A 19265-nucleotide genomic window follows, 5' to 3' on the forward strand; every position below is an offset into this window, starting at 1 on the left:
TTTCAGGCCTAGATCCTTCGTTAGAAAATGTGTGGTTTAATATTAAACTTGATTGACAGACGGGACCTATAACAGCATGTTTTTTTATTAAATTCACTTCTTAGATGCAGACATCGCTGGCTGGGCCTGCATTTATTAACCATCCACAGTTACCCCTGGAGAAGGTGGTGGTGAGCTGCCTTCTTGAACCGCTGCAGCCCATGTGCTGTAAGTAGACCCACAGTGCCCTTAGGGAGGGAATTCCAGGATTTTGATCCAGTAACAGTAAAGAAATGACAATGTACTTCCAAATCAGTATGGTGAGTGACTTGAAGGGGAACTCGTAGAGAGAGGTATTCCCATTTTATCTGTCGTCCTCATCCTTCTAGGTGGAAGTGGTTGTCAGTCTGGAAGGTGCTATCTGAGGATCTTTGGTGAATTTCTGCAGTGCATCTTGTAGCTAGTACACACCACTGCTACTGAGTGTCAGAGATGGAGGATGTGTAAGAACATAAGAACTGGGAGCAGGAGTAGGCCATCTGGCCCCTTGAACCTGCCCTGCCATTTAATAAGATCATGGCTGATCTTTTTGAGACTCAGCTCCACTTACCTGCCCGCTCACCATAACCCTTAATTCCTTTACTGTTCAAAAATTTATCTAGCCTTGCCTTAAAAACATTCAGTGAGGTAGTTTCAACCACTTCACTGGGCGGGGAATTCCATATTCACAACCTTTTGGGTGAAGAAGTTCCTCCTGACCTCAGTCCTACATCTGCCTCCCTTTATGTTGAAGCTATACCCTCTAGTCCTAGTTTCACCTGCTAGTGGAAACAACCTCCCTGCCTCCACCTTATCTATTCCTTTCATAATCTTATATGTTTCTATAAGATCTCCCCTCATTCTCCTGAATTCTAAAGAGCATAACCCCAGCCTACTCAGTCGCTCCTCATAATCCAATGCTCTCAACTCTGGAATCAACTGAGTGAATCTCCTTTGCATCCCCTCCAGTGCTAGTATCTCTTCTCAATTAAGGAGACCAAAACCACACACAGTACTCCTTGTGTGTCCTCACCAGGATCCTATACAGCTACAGCATAGCCTCCCTGTTTTTAAACTCCATCCCTCTCGCAATGACAGACAAAGTTCCATTTGCCTTTTTAATTACCCGCTGCACCTGCAATCCTACTTTTCGCGATTCATACACAAGGTCACCCAAGTCCTTCTGCACAGCAGCGTACTGCAACTTTTTACCATTTAAATCATAGTCCATGTTGCTGTTATTCCTACCTCACGCTTATCAACATTGTACTTCATCTGCCAGACCTTTGTCCACTCACTTAGACTATCTATATCCCTCTGCAGACTTTCAGTGTCTTCTGCACACTTTGCTCTACCACTCACCTTAGTGTCATCTGCAAATTTTGACACAACACACTTAGTCCCCAACTCCAGATCATCTATGTAAGGGGTGGAGTGCAAGGAGAAGAGATGGAGCAGGGCAGTCAGTTGACCCGTCCTTCCTGCATCCCTGTTCCTCATTCATGCAGGGAGCAAGTGCCTCATTCCTGTGGGACAATGTCAAGGGCTGTGGCTCCTGTGTTCTCGTCTGCAGGGTCCCTCTATCTGCCTCACCCGCAGTCACTCTCTGCTGTCCCTGGCCACTGATCAAATTAACGATAGTTAATCTACCAGGTGTGACTGCCTCCTGGAACACAGTATCCAGGTATCTCTTCCCCTCCCGGATGTGCCGCAGTGTTTGGAGTTCGGATTCCAGCTCGTCAGTTTTGAGCCGGAGCACCTCAATCAGCCAACACTTGCTGCGGATGTGGTCACTGCCATTCTCAATGGAATCAGTGAGCTCCCACATCATACAGCTACAACACATCACCGGGCCTGCCATCTCTACTTGGCTAATAATTTGAAATTTTAAATTTGTGGATGTGGCGCCAATCATGCAGGCTGTTGTGTCCTGGATGGTGTCAAGCTTCTTGAGTGTTGTTGGAGCTGCACTCATCCGGGCAAGTGGGGAGTATTCCATCACACTCCTGAATTGTGCCTTGTAGATGGTGGACAGGCTTTGGGGAGTCAGGAGGTGAGTTACTCGCCACAGTATTCCCAGCCTCTGGCCTGCTCTTGTAGCCACCGTGTTTAGGTGGTGCATCCAGTTAAATTACTGGTCAGAGGGAAAACCCGGCATATTGATATTGGATAATTCAGTGATGGTAACGTTATTGAATGTCAAAGGCTTGTGGTTAGATTGTCTTTTATTGGAGATGGTCATTGCCCCATTGAGGGAGTCGTCTGTACTGATTTTGGGGAGAGCTCTGCAATTATTAATGTAATTAGGCATTCTAAAACATTGTTGTTAAAATAATCCATCAGAAGCCAATGCAAATACATAGCCAAATCACAGGAAAAGGCCATTCATCCCATCATACCTTTACTGGCTGTACAATGAGCATTACAGAGACTGTTTTCTCCAATCAGGCAACTCTAAATGAGGTGTTTCTGTTTTCTGTTGCTGCACGTGTCTGATTTATGTGTTTCCATTCTTTTTGAGCCCTGGGAAGTTGGAAATAATTGCGCTTCAGGCTTGGAATGGTTGGAGCTCTTTGCCTCCAATTGTAACTTGCCATGCTGCCTGGCCATGGAAGCCGCCCTAAGCTTGTGTGCAGTACACAAGACCCTGACCTTCCAGTGCGGCAGTGAGTGTTACCCACCCCCTCCCTCCCACCTCTGCCAGAGCACTTACACATAACAGTTTTCACAGCTCATTAGTTCTTAAATCTCTGCAATACAACAATATAAAACACCGATAATAGGAACTGCAGATGCTGGAGAATCCCAGACAACAAGATGTAGAGCTGGATGAACACAGCAGGCCAAGCAGTATCATAGGAGCTGATAAAGGGTCTGGGCCCGAAACGTCAGCCTTCCTGCCCCTATGATGCTGCTCGGTCTGCTGTGTTCAATATAAAACTGATTGTTATTGTTGGAGTGATTTTGAGTCTGCCTGGCCTGGCACCGTCTACTCAGACTGTGCATAGTTTTCTAGGGTGGTACAACAGTCCATGGGATGGGCTGATGAGTCTGTGGCACAAATTGAGGCAAAGCCATTGCGGCGGGCCACCAAGACTGGCTCAAGAGAGGGGTTGGGGGTAGATGAGGCAGGTGAAGGAGACGACAGTGTTAGCTGACGCAGGGCTGAATGTTTGACAGCCTGAGAGTGCCTGAGGGTGCGAAGGGATAAGGAAGGCTGGAGGCGAGAGGATAAGAAGTTATCGGGGTGATGATGAGATTTTGAGAGCCAGAAGAAGTTGTAAGGGGTGATGCGGTGATTAATTTTGATCGGAGCACTGTACCAGGATGTAATCAGAGTACATCAGGGTTGTGAGGGTTGTGTATTGTCACAGGGTGTGGTGTCATGTGAATATATCTGGACTGCACTGTAATAGGGCAGATATCCGAATTGTATTTTGTTACAGGGTAGAGTAAAAAAGGCTGATGTTTGTGGACTGTGTGCTGTTACAGCATAGAATTAATGAGAATATATCTGGACTATGTGCAGATGGGGTGTATTTGGGCATGTATTTGGGTTGTACACTTTTAGAAGGTGGGGTATAATGGGTTAATATCTGAACAGTGCATTATTACCAAGCACACTGTACACTTACAGCGCGGAGTGTAATGGGGTGTGGATCGGCCCTGCACACTATAATGGGGTGTGGATTGGTCCTGCACATTGTAACGGGGTGGGGTGTAAGGGGGTTAGATCGGTACTGTACACTAACAGGGTGGAGTGTAATGGGGTGTGGATCGGTCCTGCACACTGTAAAGGGGCGGTGTGTAATGGGGTATGGATCAGTCCTGCACACTGTAACGGGGTGGGGTTTGATTGGGGGGGGGGGTTAGATCTGTACTGTACACTGTAACAGCAGGGTGTAATGGGGGGATAGATCTGTACTGTACACTGTAACTGGGCGGGGTGTAATGGGGGAGGCAGATCTGTACCGTACAGTGTTATGGGGTGGGATGTAATGCGGGTGTTGATCTGCACTGTATTCTAATGGGGCGGGGTGTAATTGGGGGGTAGATCTGTACTGTACACTGTAACGGGGCAGGTTGTAATGGGGGGGGTAGATCTGCACTATACACTGTAACGGGGTGGGGTGTAATGCAGGCGTTGATCTGTACTGTATTCTAACGGGGCAAGGTGTAATGGGGGGTTAGATCTGTACTGTACACTGTAACAGGATGGGTTGTAATGGGGGTAGATCTGTACTGTACACTGTAACAGGGCGGGACGTAATGGGGGTAGATCTGTACTGTACACTGTAACAGGGCAGGGTGTAATGGGGTGTGGATCAGTCCTGCACATGTAACAGGGCGGGGTTTGATGGGAAGGTAGATCAGTACTGTATATTGTAACGGGGTGGGGTGTAATGGGGTATGGATCAGTCCTGCACACTCTAATGGGGTGGGGTTTGATGGGGGGGGGTGGTAGATCTGTACTGTACACTGTAACAGCAGGGTGTAATGGGAGAGTAGATCTGTACTGTACACTGTAACAGCAGGGTGTAATGGGGGGGGTAGATCTGCACTGTACACTGTAACAACAAGGTGTAAGGGGGATTATGGAGTTGCTGCGTGAGCTCAGTAATGGAAAGATGCCATTCGCCTAGGCTTTAGGATTTGCAGGTCGATCGTGGAACACTGCCCACTCTATCCTCTTCCTCCGTGCTAGCTATCTGAAGTCTCTAACCCTTCGCTCGAATGTTTCTCCTGATCCAGTTTAATATACTCTCACTCCAGAACAGCACGTTAGTTCTCACCACCAAGCTTTAATCCACAAGGGATTTTAGGCTGCAAGAAAGCTTCTATTATTTAATAAAAATGCCGGGAATTATATCGCCTTACTCTTGGGAATTTTCTTCACGAGCCGAACAAAACCTGTTTGAAGTCTTGGAGTGTTTGAGAATTCCTGCTCCATCTGGTCGAAGTTTGGCAGATAGTGTACCTTCAATTTAGGGCCCAGTTTAGAATTGGTGAAGAGTTAGAACATGACTCATCTATTCCTGGAAAGTCTGGAATTAACCGGATGATTTTCGAGTTTGCAAATTCCGTGCCCCTGAGCTTTTGCTGAACTTTCCCGCATGTGGAACATTGGTGTATTTGTACCGGAGTCTGCTGCTCTGTTCCTTTTTCTCCCCACGCAACGCCAATCTTCCCTCCCTCCATTCTCCCCTCCTCCTGCTAATTTGTGTTTGAGCTTAAAGGCACAAATAAAAACAGCATAGTTCCTCTCCCTGTGTTTCAAGCCCTAGGAAAGCACAATGACAGCTCCCAGATTAGCCTGGATGTTAGACATGTCACACTATTGACACAGCATTGCTAACTTGAGTTTTAGTTTGTCCTGTTACAATGCTGACAGTTTATAACTGTTTACGTGTAGCTAAAGTCTAATTTCTTTTAATAAGTTTTAATTTTTTACTACAGAAACCGGGTCTGTTCTTTCCATTAACCTGGCTCTGACAGTCAGATAATTTGTCGGAATTTTGTGGGCTTATTTTAAAATCTGTAACTTCTGGGAATAGCAAGGTTTGATTTCCAGCACATTACCCCATTGAGATGTAACAAAATACAGCCTCTGGGTTTTTCCTAATCCCAGGTTGCTTTTATTTCAACCAAACCTTTGCAGAGAAGTTCCGTCATAACCCAAGTGTTTCCAGTTTTGACCTCCCAGTGAGGAATCAGGCTCGAAGCTGGGTTAAGCGCTGTCTTGCTGTGTGCAGTTTGAGATGTTGCAGCTTGCTTGGCCAGTTTACAAATCCTGGTACTCTCACCAGACGAAGGGGAAAAAAAACCCCAGAAGAACTGCCGATGCTGGAAATCTGAAACAAAACCAGAAACAGTCCTGGAAAATCTCAGTGCGTCTGGCAGCATCTGTGGAGATAAATCAGAGTTAACGTTTTGGGTTCGGTGACCCTTCTACAGATCAGAGGGAATGAACCACCCGTGCAGGCTTTACCCCTCACACACAACTCTTCACCTTTCAAATCTGCCGATGTCTGTGTTCTGGCTCTTGGGTTTAGGTGAGGTTTACTGAGTCGACAATCCTGTGTTTAATTAAACTTGCTGGATGTGTGGTCTCACTTTGCATATTACGCATGGTTAATGGGGACCTGTGAACAAAGGCTGGCCTTCTCAAGGATTGGAGAAGGGTCTAGGCCCGAAACGTCAGCTTTTGTGCTCCTGAGATGCTGCTTGGCCTGCTGTGTTCATCCAGCTTCACACTTTATTATCTTGGGAAAGACAGGAGGAGGGTGCTGTAACAGTCCCTTCCCCCTAACCCCCACAAGTGTTCAATGACAGCCAATGTCTTGTCCAGCCTCCAGCACTGCCTGCAATCCAGCAGCTCAAGTCAATAGCACTCCTGCCTCTGAGACACAGGGTTGTGAATTAGAGCCCCCGTTCCAGGGCTGAAGGGCATGGCTCCCTTGGGGGGGTGTGGAGGATCTACTGCATTGTTGGAGGGGTCTCTTCAGATGACACATTGAAACTGTGGGCCCATTTGAGCTGAGCAGCCTGTTCAGTGCCTGGCTGAGCTGCACGCACAGGTCCCACGGCTCTGCTTGAGGAGGATCAAGGCAGGCCACAACCCCGACCCGCCTGGCTTGTGGGATCTTGCTGTACGCAAATCGGCTGCTGTGTCTAGACAAGTGACTACGGTTCAAAAGGCGCTCCGTCAGCAGTAAAGTGCTTTGGGAGACCCGATGTTTGTCAGGATTATAAGTTTTTATTTGACCTTTGTATCTAGCCCCATGCTGTCCACATCGTGGGATGGGGACACTGTTAAGCCAACTTTACTTTCAGTTTTGAAGAATGGTGGGGGGGTCCTCATTGCAAAGTTCAGAATCTGAGCCAATAGATTTGTACGTATTATTTCTCTTCCCTCTTCAATGTTGCAATTTTCTACCCCTGTATGTTCCTTAGTCTAGTCATTGGATTCCCTCACAATTTTTATTTTGTTTTGTTTTTATTCAGAATCCGATGTTTCAGAAAAATCGCCAGGTGCTGTGTATCCAGAAGCAGCCCAGGATCCCAGGCAGGAGGCCAGTGAGATACAAACCAGTAGAACAGACTCAGCCGATGTGCATGAGAGGCCCAGTGAGTGGCTGCCATCCTCGGGTGAATCCCAGACCATTGCCAGTGGTCGTGTGGATTATGGTGGCTCTTCCCTATCCCCTGTCAGCCTGGCATCGCGGACCATCCAGGTTCCAGGCGCCAGTGAAACCTCAAGGACCCAGGGCGCCTCGGAGGAGGGTGAGATATGGTACAATCCCATCCCGGAGGATGGGCACCTGATGCGGCTTCCCTGGAGACCGAAGACCAGCCGAGCGCAGTGGTACGTGGAGGTGCCCTCTCCAACTGGGGCTGGGCCCCCTCCCAGCGACAGGGTGAGGCAGCACGGCAGTGTCGAGGCTGTGCCAGGTGGCATGGGCACGGTACAGGAGCAGCGGGCAGCAAGGTGTGCTGCCAAGTCGTCGCCCCCATCCACCCATCAACCCTTGCCCTCAGTACCAATGGCTTGTGTGTCGTGGAGTGGGGACCAGGCAGGGAGCAGTGCACAGAAACTCTCAGGTGAGCAGTAACTCCTGTCCATTTGTTCCCCAATAACCTGGGCTCAAAATGTCTTCTCCACAACTTTATCTGGGGCCAGTGTTGGCTGCAACAACATTCCCTTCACACCCATCAATAACTAGTGGGCATCGTCGGGATGGCCTTTTCTTATTCATGGGATGTGTGTGTCTCTGGCCAAGCCAGCATTCGTTGTCCATCCCCAATTGCCCGGGGGGCAGATAAAAGTCAACCACATTGCTATGGGACTGGAGTCATGTGTAATTTTCTTCCTGAAACGACATTAGTGAACCAGATGGGTTTTTCTGACAATTCATGGAATCCCTGCAGCGTGGAAGCAGGCCATTTGGCCCACCAACCCTCCGAAGAATATCCCACCTGGACCCCCCACCCCCCAACACCCTATCCAGTAACCCTGCATTTCTCTGCGTGGCTAACCCACCTATCCTCCATGTCCCTGGACACTATGGGGCAACTTAGCAAGGCCAATCCACCCTAACCTGCACATCTTTGGACTGTGGGAGGAAACCCACACAGACATGGGGAGAACGTGCAAACTCCACACATACAGTCGCCCAAGGATAGAATTGAACTGGGTGCCCTGTGAGGCAGTGACAATGGATTCAGGGCCATCATTAGATCCTCAATTCCAGACTTTAATTGAATTCAAGTTCCACCATCTGCCATGGTGGGATTTGAACATGTCCCCAGAGCATTACCTTGGTTTCGGGATTAATCGTCCAGTGACAATACCACTGAGCCATCACCTCCCTGGTGCTTGCTGTCTGGAGAGCTGCTGCTGTTGAACCCTGTTCCTCTCCTGTGAGGGTGGTCTCTTACCGATCAGTCAGGATCAGCCACTAGGACTAGGGGGCATCACCTCAAAATAAAGGGAAGCAGATGTGGGGATTGGTGAGGGGGGCTCAGCTTTGAATGTACTTAACAATCAAAACCTCAATAATCCTCTGTGGGAAAGAATTCCACAGACTTACTACCTTCTCAGAGAAGAAATTCCTCCTCATCTCTGTGCGAGTCATTACTCTTGAGTCCTGAACTGTCCCATAGCAGGTAACACCCTTTTTTTTGAGCCTGTTCCCTCCCACCCGCACCCTCTTTGTAGATGAGGTCATGGTGGGTGGTCTACCCGGCATGTGATTCTGAACCTTGGCTGGGGCTAATGTGCATACCCCATGGGTTAGGGAGGTTTTGGAGGGTGTGAGGGTGTTTGCTGGATGGCTAGAGTTAAACAGGTGGCGAGGTCATTGGGATTTAGGATGAGTTTTGAGGGGTGGTGGGAATTAGGGCAGGTAGAGGGGCCTTGAGGTTAGAGGGGCTGAAGGGTCTCTTTCTGACACAGCCTCCTCTGTTCTCCTGACAGGTGCTGCAGCAGAGGAGAGGCCCGAGATGGTCCGGGGGAAGTCTCCACCGTCACCGTCGGCAACGAGCCCTCGGCCGCCCAAGAAGACATCTGGGGCCCGGCGCTCACTGTCAGACCGGGTTAAGTCACCGGGCACGGTGCGGCGGCTCTCCATCAAGATGAAGAAGCTGCCAGAGCTGAGGCGCAAGCTGAGCCTGAGAGGTTCCCCGCGGGGCGGCCGCCAGGCTGGAGACACTGGGAGGCCTCCGTCTCCATCCCCGTCCCCAGCCTCGAGTATCTCACCGTCCGTCTCCAACGTGCTGTGCCGCTACCACCTGGACAGCAGCGTGTCAGCCCGCGGGAGCCTGTGGCCTCGGGCCAAGCCGAAGCGGAGGGCCAGCACCAAGGCCCTGGGCCGGCCTGGCTACCTGAGTGACGGTGACTCCCCTGAGCTGCAGGCGAGGCCCGGGCCTCAGGCTGGGCACGAGGCCCAGGGCCCTGGGTCGCCAGGCACGGACAGCCCCAGGCTCGACCCGGCCGCCTTCCGTCCGTACGATGGTGGAGGAGGAGGGGAGGAGCAGCGGCGAGGCCTACAGCACCTCTCGGGCCTCATCAACGTGCGGCTGTATGGGGTCGAACTGCCCCGAGCTGGTCCCGCTGATATCTGCTGTGCCATCCAGGTGGACTCGGTCAGTAAGGCCCGTACTGCTGCCCTCAGCTGCCGCCGTGGCCCTTTCCTGGGCCTTGACCACACCTTCAACCTGGAGCTGGAGCGTTCCCGCCTGCTCACTCTGCTGCTCTTCAGCTGGGACCCAGCCTCGGCCCGCAACCGGCTCTGCTGCTACGGCACTGCAGCACTACCGCCACTCTTCACAGGTACTGCTGCCCAGCCTCCATCTTCACTCTGGAATCCTTCTTTCTCCAGTCTTCATCCTGTCCCCGGTTTTCATTCCCAAGGGGTTACCCAGTCTTCTCCAGTCTTCACAGGTACCGCTTCCAGCCTCCATCCAGGCAATGTGCCCATGCCATCTCTCCCTTCTTGAGGTGCCATTAAGCCCATCAAACCCCCTCTACCATTCAGTTAGATATCAGCTGGTCTCGGACCGATATCCTCCCCCTCTTTTTTTTGCCAAATGTCCCAGAGTGAGTTTTGCTTCACCATCATCTACTGATCTGAAGCAGAAACACAAAGTGCTGGATAAACTTCAGGCCTTGCAGCACCCTGGAGAATCACAGAATTGTTACAGATGCAAGAGGAGACCATTTGGCCCATTGTGACCAAGCTGGTTCTGTTACCTAGTGCCAATCTCCTACCTTTTCTCCATATCCCTGTACACCCTTCCTATCCAAATAACCATCCAATGCCTCTCAATTGAATCAGACTCCACCAGATTTCCAGGCAGTGCGTTCCTTAACTACTTGCTGAGTGAAGACCCTTCAGCCCGTCTAGCCTCAAGACCCCTCAACCCACCCTAATTCCAAACACCCCTCAACCCATTCCCTTGGTGTTTGTACATCACTGTAAATCCCTGCCCTCTCATTCTTGTTCATTTTACGAGTGGGAACAGCTGCTCCCTGTCTATGCTGTCGAGCCCTCTGTAAAGGTCTAATTCCTATACAGTGCCCCAGGTTATATTCTTTCAGAACAAGATTGAGGGGGCTGAATGGCCTTCCCCTGTTCTTGTGTTTCCATTTGGAAACCCACCCCCAGAGTGTGCTGGAATGATGTGTGACTGTGGAAACCCTCACAGCCTGCCTTGGTTAGTGAAATCAGCCAGGGGCCACTGGATAACACTGACGAGCAGGAATGCTGACCAATTCACCCCCTTCTCTGACCGTACATTCAGAGGAGCTCAGTCAGTCCTATACTGAAATTGTGCTTCAGCTGTAATGTCCTGGACTTGTGCCTAATTGTTAAGAGCTAAGGAAACATGATTAAGACTCTGGTGAATATCGATGCACAGGCATCATTAAGGAGATATCTCAGAAATAACAATAGATTCTTGAGAGTGAGAAGACCTGTAAGGGAGAGCACACTATCTGTCAATAACTAAGGAAGTTAAGATATTATGAAATTGAAAGTAAAAACATATAATTCTGTAGAGGTGCTAAACAGGACAGAAGATTGTTTAGAATATAAAGTGATGGTTAGCGGTTGTCAAGGGAGAAATTAGAATGTGAGAGAAAGCTAGCTAGAAATGTGAAAACATAAGTTAGAATTTCTACAGATACTTAGCAAAAGTGTAGAGTAATTAAATTGAGTGTTGGTTCTCTACAGAATAATCTGGTGATTTTAAAAATGGAAAATGAGTAAATATGGAAGGATTGAACCAAAGCTTGTGTCAAAGATCTAAGTTAAAATTAAGTTAGAAACAAAATCAGGAAAAAAAACAGGTAACCAGGGAGTCAGCAGTTATTTTGGGGGTGGGGTGTGGTCAGTGGCCAGGCAAGCAAATGGAATTGAGACCTCATAGGAATTCCTACAGTGGGGAAGTAGGCCATTCAGCCATTCAGCCCATTGAGACCACACCAACCGTCCAGAAAGCAGCCCATCCAGACCCACCTCATCCCTGTAACCCTGCATTTTCCATGACTAATCCACCCAGTCTGCCCATCTCCTGGACACTATGGGCAATTTAGCGTGGACAGTTGCATAACCAACAGATGTTTGGACTGTGGGAGCATCCGGAGGCAACTCACAGACAGGGGTAGAATGTGCAAACTCCACACAGGCAGTCACCTGAGGGGGGGGAATCAAACCCCGGTCCCTTGTGCTATAAGGCAGCAGTGCTAACCACTGAGCCACCATGCCGCCCTCAGTCAGATCAAGCAGATATGCACTTTGTCTACTCCTTATTCCTTTTTGTTCCTGGATGGAGGCATCATGGCAAGACCCCATTTATAGGTGCCTTTGAATTGAGTGGCTTCAGCATTGGAGTCACTGACTGGCTAAGAATGGCAGATTTCCTTCCCTAAAGTAGCCAATGGACATATAGAACACAACTTTCAATTCCAGTCTTCTTTTTAATCAGTTGAAATAGTTTGAGTTTAAGTTCAGCAACTGCTGTGGAGGGATTTGAACCTGCAATTGTGACAGATGCGAAAGAATCTGGTGTGTGTGTGTTCTGGAGTTAGCTGCTACCCTCCAGCACAGCCGTTCAGGACCGTTGTTTGCAAGGGGTTGTAGGACCGTAGTGAATGGGTTTTTGTTATGTCCTGCAGGAAAGGAAGCGATTTTAATTCCTTCCGTCATTCCAAAATATCGCGGGGGAAATTGTGAGACTGTAGCTCCCTGCTGCCAATTTGGCTTTGAAATGTAATTGGGGCCGGCTTTGCTCCTGATCGTTTCAACCCTGGCGTTTCACTGGAAGGAAGCTCTCTGATTTGCCAAGTCCTGTTTACTCGTTGTAGGGTAAAGGATTACAGAGGAACTTCCTTCTCAAAGTTAGCAGCTGTTACTGTGCTTGACCTCTCCACGCCCTCGGACATTCAGGGCAGTAACAACAGCATGTGTTTATGGCGATTACATCCTCTTCCACACAACCACCAGGATTTCAAGCTCCCTGACATAATTTGGTATTTCCCAGCTAGTATTAGTGGGGAGATTCCTCACTGGACATGAAATGTCCGGTGAGTTGTTAAAGTGTTAGAGACTGGATTTTTTGTTTGGATGAGCGATTTGCATATTTGGACCTGATTGTTATTTTATTTTACATTCACACCGCAAGTTGTCGCTTTTTAGTATAACATTTGTTACCCATCCTCAGTTATATGGGGAAGAATATCTCGGGTCCTTGGGTTTAGGGAAACTCACAATGCCGTTACGGAGGGAATCCAGGATTTTGACCCAGGATCACTGAAGAAACAGCAATATATTTCTGAGCCAGGATGGTGAGTGGGTTGAAGGGGAACTTGCAGGTGTGGGTGTTTCCATGTATCTGCTGCCTTTGTCCTTTATAGATGGTAGCAGTCGTGGGTTTGGAAGGTACTATCTAAGGACCTTTTGGTGAATTTCTGCAATGCGTTTTGTAGATAGTCCTGCTACTGAGCATTGGTGGTGGAGGGAGTTGAATGTTTGCAGATGTGGTGCCAATCTAGTATTATTGGAGCTGCAGGCACCCAGTGAGTGGGGAGTATTCCACCACACTCCTGGCTTGTGCCTTGTTGATGGTGGACAGGTACAGGAGGAGTCAGAGGGGTGTTACTACAGAGTTCTCAGTCTCTGACGTGTTCTTGTAGCTTCAGTATATATATGCTCATCCAGTTCGTTTTCTGGACAATGGCATCCCTCAGGATATTGATAGCCGGGGAACCAGTGATGCCGTTGAATGTTTGATGTGAATCTCGCTTGTCAGTTGTTAGCCCAAACCTGGAAATTGTCTAGCTCAGTTTGTATTTGGACATGATTGCTTCAGTATCTGAGGAGTGGGGACCTCTGACCTAATGATGGAAGAGAAAGTCATTGATGAAGCAGCTGATGATGATCGGGCCTAGGACAATACCCTGAGAAACTCTCACAGATATGTCCTGGAGCTGAGATGACTGACCTCCATCTTTCAAGTGTCAGGTGTAACTCCAACCACTGGAGGGTGTGCCCACTGATAACCATTGATTCCAGTTTTGCTAGGGCTCCCTGATGCTACACTCGGTCGAATGCAGCCTTGATATCAAGGGCTGTAACTCTCACCTCACCTCTGGAATTCAGCTCTTCTTTCCATGTTTAAATCAAGACTGTAATGAGGTCAGGACCTGAGTGGCTCTGGCAGAATCCAAACTGGGCGTCACTGAGCAGGTTATTTCTGAGCAGGTGACGCTTGATAGCGCTGTTATTGATACCTTCCATCACTTTATTGATGATCGAGAGTAGACTAATGGGATGGTAATTGACCGGGTTGGATTTGCCCTGCTCTGCATACACAGGACATAAGGGCAGTTTTCCACATTCTCGGGTAGATGCCCATGTTGTAACTACTGGAACAGCTTGGCTAGGGGAGAGGCAAGTTCTGGAGCACAAGTCTTCAGTACTGTTGCTGGAATGGTGTCAGAGCCCATTGTGTTTGCAGTGTCCTTTGCTTCCAACCGTTTCTTGTTATCACGTGGAGTGAACTGAATTGGCTGAAGACTGGTATCTGTGATGCTGGGGACCACTGGAGGAGGCTGAGATGGATCATCCACTTGGCACTTCTGGCTGAAGATTGCTGTGAATGTTTCAGCCTTACCTTGTGCACTGATGTGCCGGACACATTCAGCATTGAGGATGGGGATATTTGTGGAGCCTCCTCCTCCAGCAAGCTGTTTAATTGTCTACCACAATCAGAGCTTAGATCTGACTCATTGGCTGTAGAATGCCTAACTCTGTATATTGAAGCTGCTTTTGCTATTTCACAAGCAGGCAGGTCCTGTGTTGCAGCTTTATCGGATTTACGTATCACTTAACGGTTTGATAGGTGCTGCCCTCCTGCACTGCCAGTTGAACCTGTTGATGGCCCATGGCGCCTCCACGAGGTCCAGAATACAAGATATGCAGAGTGGAATTACTTTGTTAGATAGTGTGTGTGACTTTCAGACTGGAATCTAACCTGGAAGAGTTGCAAAAGTCCGAAAAAGGTGTTAGGAGTGCCAGACCAGGTAGGGAAGGCAAATTTCCTTCTCTAAAGTACATTAGAAAATCAGATGTGCTTTTATGGAATCAATATAGTCACCATTAGACCAGTTATTAATTCCTTATGATTTATTGAAATCAAATTTCACTATCTGCCATGGTGGGGATTTGAAACATTGTCCCCCGAATATTAACCTGGTGTTCTAGACCACTAGCCCAATGACATTGCACAGTCTTTTAGCCCATGCAGACACTGACTGGAACAAATGAGGACCTCATTTGGCATTTCCTCGGGTTGTGCAGCAATTTAAAGATCCTCCAGGTGTTAGCCTGGTTTGATTCAGCCATTCGTCAGCCCTAGTTGCCAGCCTCACAGTAAGAGCTGGTTGAATGGAGTCGCCCAGTGAGGGCTTCAGACACTGGGTGAACTCAAGATGAACACAGCTGGTGGGCAGAGTGGCCCACAGAGACTGAGAATGCTGCCAAGATTGGAGGAAAGGAAGGAGCAGTCTGCAGTCACCTGCTGCTCTCTGTCCGGGCACAGTTGCCATGGGAGGGCCTGCCTTCAGAGAGGTACCCCCTGCACTCTTGGGTCTTGGCTTCTGGTTATGTAACAAGCACCAAATTCAGCACCAATATGAAAACAAATCTCATTGGAAGCAGCCCATGTTCCATCAGTGGGATCCTGAGCATCTGCCCCTCACATTCTTTTCTGGGATGTGACCATATAAACACACACGCGCGCGCACACACACATGCATATACGCACACGCACGCATACACACACGCACGCATACACACACGTGCGTGCATACACACATACACACACGCGCGTGCACACATACACACCCAACATAAGTAAAACGCAGGATAAATCCAGCCCAGCAATGACTCACAATCACCAGTAAAATGGTGGAAGGTGTCATCCAAAGTACTATCAAAGCAGCACCTGCTCAGCAATAAAAGACACAAAAAACTGTAGATGCTGTAAATCGGGAACAAAAATGGAAGTTGCTAGTAAAGCTCAGCAGGCCTGGCAGCATCTGTGAAGAAAAAAGTCAGAGTTAATGTTTCAGGTCCAGTTCTGTCCTGAGTAGGGGTCACTGGGCCCTGAAATATCAACTCTTGAGTTTTTCTTCATAGATGCTGCCAGAGCTGCTGAGCTTTTCCAGCAACTTCTGTTTTTGTTCCTGCTCAGCAATAACGTGTTCAGTGATGCCTTGTCTGTTTTCACCAGGACCACTCAGCTCCTGATCTCGTTACAGCCTTGGGTCAAACGTGGACAAAAGAGCTGATTTCCAGCGGTGAGCTGAGAGTGAGAGAGCCCTTGATATCAAGGCTGCATTCGACTGAGCGTGGCATCAAGGAGCCCTAGCAACACTGGAATCTTTGGCAATTGGACTCATATCTAGCACAGGGGAAAATGAGCCACTTTGTTTCAAGCTAATCATCTCAGCTTCAGGACACTTTTTATTCATTAACAGAATGTGGGCATTGCTAGTTCAGGCAGCACTTATTGTCTCCTTAATTACCCAGATGGCAGTTGTGAGTGGGCCTCATTGTTGTGGGTCTGGAGTCACGTGTAGACCAGACCAGGTAAGAATAAAGGATATTTGTGAACCAGATGGGTGTTCCTGATTATTAACGATAGATTCATGGTCATCATGAGATTCTTAATTGCAGATTTTTATTGAATTCAAATTTCACCTTCTGCCATTTTAACCGAGGTCCCAAGAACATTCCACTCCCCTCTGCCAACAAGATTAATTGTCTAGCAATAACACCACTAGGACATCACCCACCCCTGCCCTTGTCACAGCAGGAGTTCCTCAGGGTAGTGGCCTAGCCCCAACCATCTGCTTCATCAAAGACGTTCCCTCCACCATAAGGTCACAGTGGAAGTGTTCACTGATGATTGTGAAATGTTCAGCACCATTCACAACTCCTCGCCTATTAAATCACTCCATGTCCAATGCAGCAGCATCTGGACAGTATCTAGGTTTGGACTGACAGGTGCCAAGTAACATTTGTGATTCACAGATGCCGGACAATGACCGATTCCATCAAGTGTTGCCCTGTGACATTTAATGAATCCCCAACTTCCAGCATCCTAGGGGTTACAGTTGAACAGAAACTCAACTGGACCAGCCATATGAATACGGGCTACAACAGCAGGCCAAAGGCTAGGAGTACCATTGTGATAAACATACCTTCTGACTCCTCAAACCCTGTCTGCCACAAGTCAGGAGTGTGATAGAATACTCCCCACTTGGCTGGATGGGTGCAGCTCCAACGACACTCAAGAACCTTAAAGATAGTAAGAACTGCTGATGCTGGAGTCAAAGATTGTGGAGCTGGAGGAACACAGCAGGTCAGACGGCACAGGGGAGCAGGAAAGTTGATGTTTTGGTTTGGGGCCCTTCTTCAAAACCTTGACACCATCCAGGACAAAGCAGCCTGTTCAATTGGCACCACGTTCACCAACGCCAGCTCTCAAACCCTTCACAACTGATGTTCGGTAGCAGTGGTGTCTATCCCTTACACACCACTGTTGAAATACAGAAATTCACCAAAGATTCTCCGATAGTGCCTTCCAAAACCATGAAACACTTCCATCTAGAAGCACAAGGGCAGCAGATACATGAAAACACCACCACCTCAAGTTCCCCTCCAAGCCACTCACCGTCCTGACTTGGAAATATATCGCTGTTCCTTCAGTGTTGCCAGGTCAAAATCCTGGAATTCTGTCCCAAAGGACATTGTTGATGTATCTGCACCCTATGAACCGCAGTGGTTCAAGAAAGCAGTTCAACACCGCCTTCTCAATAGCAAATAGGGATGTTCAATAAATCCTGGCCTAGCCACGTCTGTATCCATGAGCACATTATTTTAAAGAAAGCTCCTTAGGCCCTCTTCACAACTGCTTTTCTTTCCATCTTTGAATCATCAGCAAGTATAGCGACAATACATTCTGTCCCTTCACCGAAGTCATTTATATGAATCTAATTGAGATCCCGGCATATCACATTACAGCTTGCCAGCAAATGGACCATTCTTGCTGACTGTTTTCATTAGCCAACTCACTCCTATCCGTGTTAATGTGTTACACCCTGCACCGTGAGCTTTTATTTTCAGCAAAAGCATTTGCTATGGCACTTGATCAGATGCTTCTGAAAATCTAAATGCAGCACATCAGCCAATTCTCCTTTATCCATACGACATAACCAGAGTTTCAAAGTCGTGTTGGAGCTGTTCAGAAATGTGTTCACAGCTGGAGTACTGTGTGCAGTTCTGGTCACCATGCTATAGGAAGAATGTGATTGCACTGGAGGTGATGCCAAGGAAGTTCACCAGGATGTTGCCTGGGATGGAGAAATTGAGCTGTTAGTAAGAGACTGGATAGGCTTGGATTATTTTCTTCAAAGCAGAGCAGGTTCAATTGGGAACAAAAACAAAGTTGCTGGAAAAGCTCAGCAGGTCTGGCAGCATCTGTGAAGGAGAAAACAGAGTTAATGTTTCGGGTCCGGTGACCCATCCTCAGAACTAAGGTTCAATTGGGACCTGGTAGAGGTGTGTAAGATTATGAGGGGCACGGACAGGGTGAACAGAAAGCAGCTGTTTACCTTAGAGGATCAGTAACAAGGGGCATAATTTTAAAGTGAAAAGCAGGAGGGGGTTTGAGGGTGATGGAGTCTGGAATGCACTGCCTGGGAGGGGAGTTGAGTCTGGAAGCCTCACAACCTTTTAAAAAGTACTTGGATTAACACCTGAAATATTGAAACATTGAAGGCAATGGGCCTGGTGCAGGAAAATGGGACTGAATGTAGATAGTGTGGAGCTGGATGAACACAGCAGGCCAAGCAGCATTTTAGTGTGCTCCTAAAATGCTGCTGGGCCTGCTGTGTTCATCCAGCTCCCACTTTGTTATCTTGGATTCTCCAGCATCTGTGGTTCCCATTATCTCTGATGTAGATAGACCTATATTTTTGACAGTACACACTTGCCTGTTTTGTCCTGTATAATTTTATGTCACGTCTTCAATGCACTCTCATAAGTTGGTTTTGTCAAAGGGAAATCATGTTTAACCATGTTGGTTCTGCCTGATTACCTTGAACTTAGCTGAGTGTCTTGTTATAGCATTTTTAGAAATATTTTAGAACATTGTGCTGATGACAGATGTTTAATGAACTGGCCTGTAGTTTCCTGTGTTCTGTCTCCTTTCCTTTCTGCATAAAGGAGCACAATTTTCCAATCTAATAGAGCCTTTTCCGATTCCAGGGAATTATAGAAAATTAAATCAGATACACCGATTATCTTATTAGCCACTTCTTTTAAGACTCTAGGATAATGTCCGAAACAGATCGACAATCTGTTCAGGACCATTTCTCTGGTGATTTTGGTTTCCTCCCTCCCTTCCATTTCTTGATTTAGCGCTGCTTGTTACTTGTATCCTCTGAGGTGAGGATCAAAACAACATCATCAGCTATTTACTTCCTTCCAACATTAACTCCCTGGACTCGCGTTCCCTGGGAGCAGCACTGGCTTTGTGCTGACCTCTACAGGTGGAGAGGTGGAACTGCTGCCTATTGAGCCTGGCCTGGCCTCAAGATTTGAAGCCAATTGCCACATTACAGCATCTTCAAGGGAGATTGTAAAAGCACATTTTCCTTATTCTTTCAGAGAATGCCT

The 19265-nt window shown here is 48.0% G+C and overlaps 1 protein-coding gene across 1 annotated transcript in view; it reads left to right on the forward strand.

Annotated features, from left to right (window-relative positions):
• The window catches only part of LOC125447370 (rho GTPase-activating protein SYDE1), a 52483-nt gene that overhangs the window by 19274 nt on the left and 13944 nt on the right, over window positions 1–19265 (forward strand). Inside the window, exons 2-3 of the mRNA XM_048521692.2 lie at window positions 7024–7620; window positions 8996–9850. Of these exons, the coding sequence (XP_048377649.1) occupies window positions 7024–7620; window positions 8996–9850 (1452 nt within the window). The remainder of the gene's footprint in view (window positions 1–7023; window positions 7621–8995; window positions 9851–19265) is intronic.

Source organism: Stegostoma tigrinum, chromosome 35, assembly GCF_030684315.1.
Source record: "Stegostoma tigrinum isolate sSteTig4 chromosome 35, sSteTig4.hap1, whole genome shotgun sequence".
Taxonomy (NCBI): Eukaryota; Metazoa; Chordata; class Chondrichthyes; order Orectolobiformes; family Stegostomatidae; genus Stegostoma; species Stegostoma tigrinum.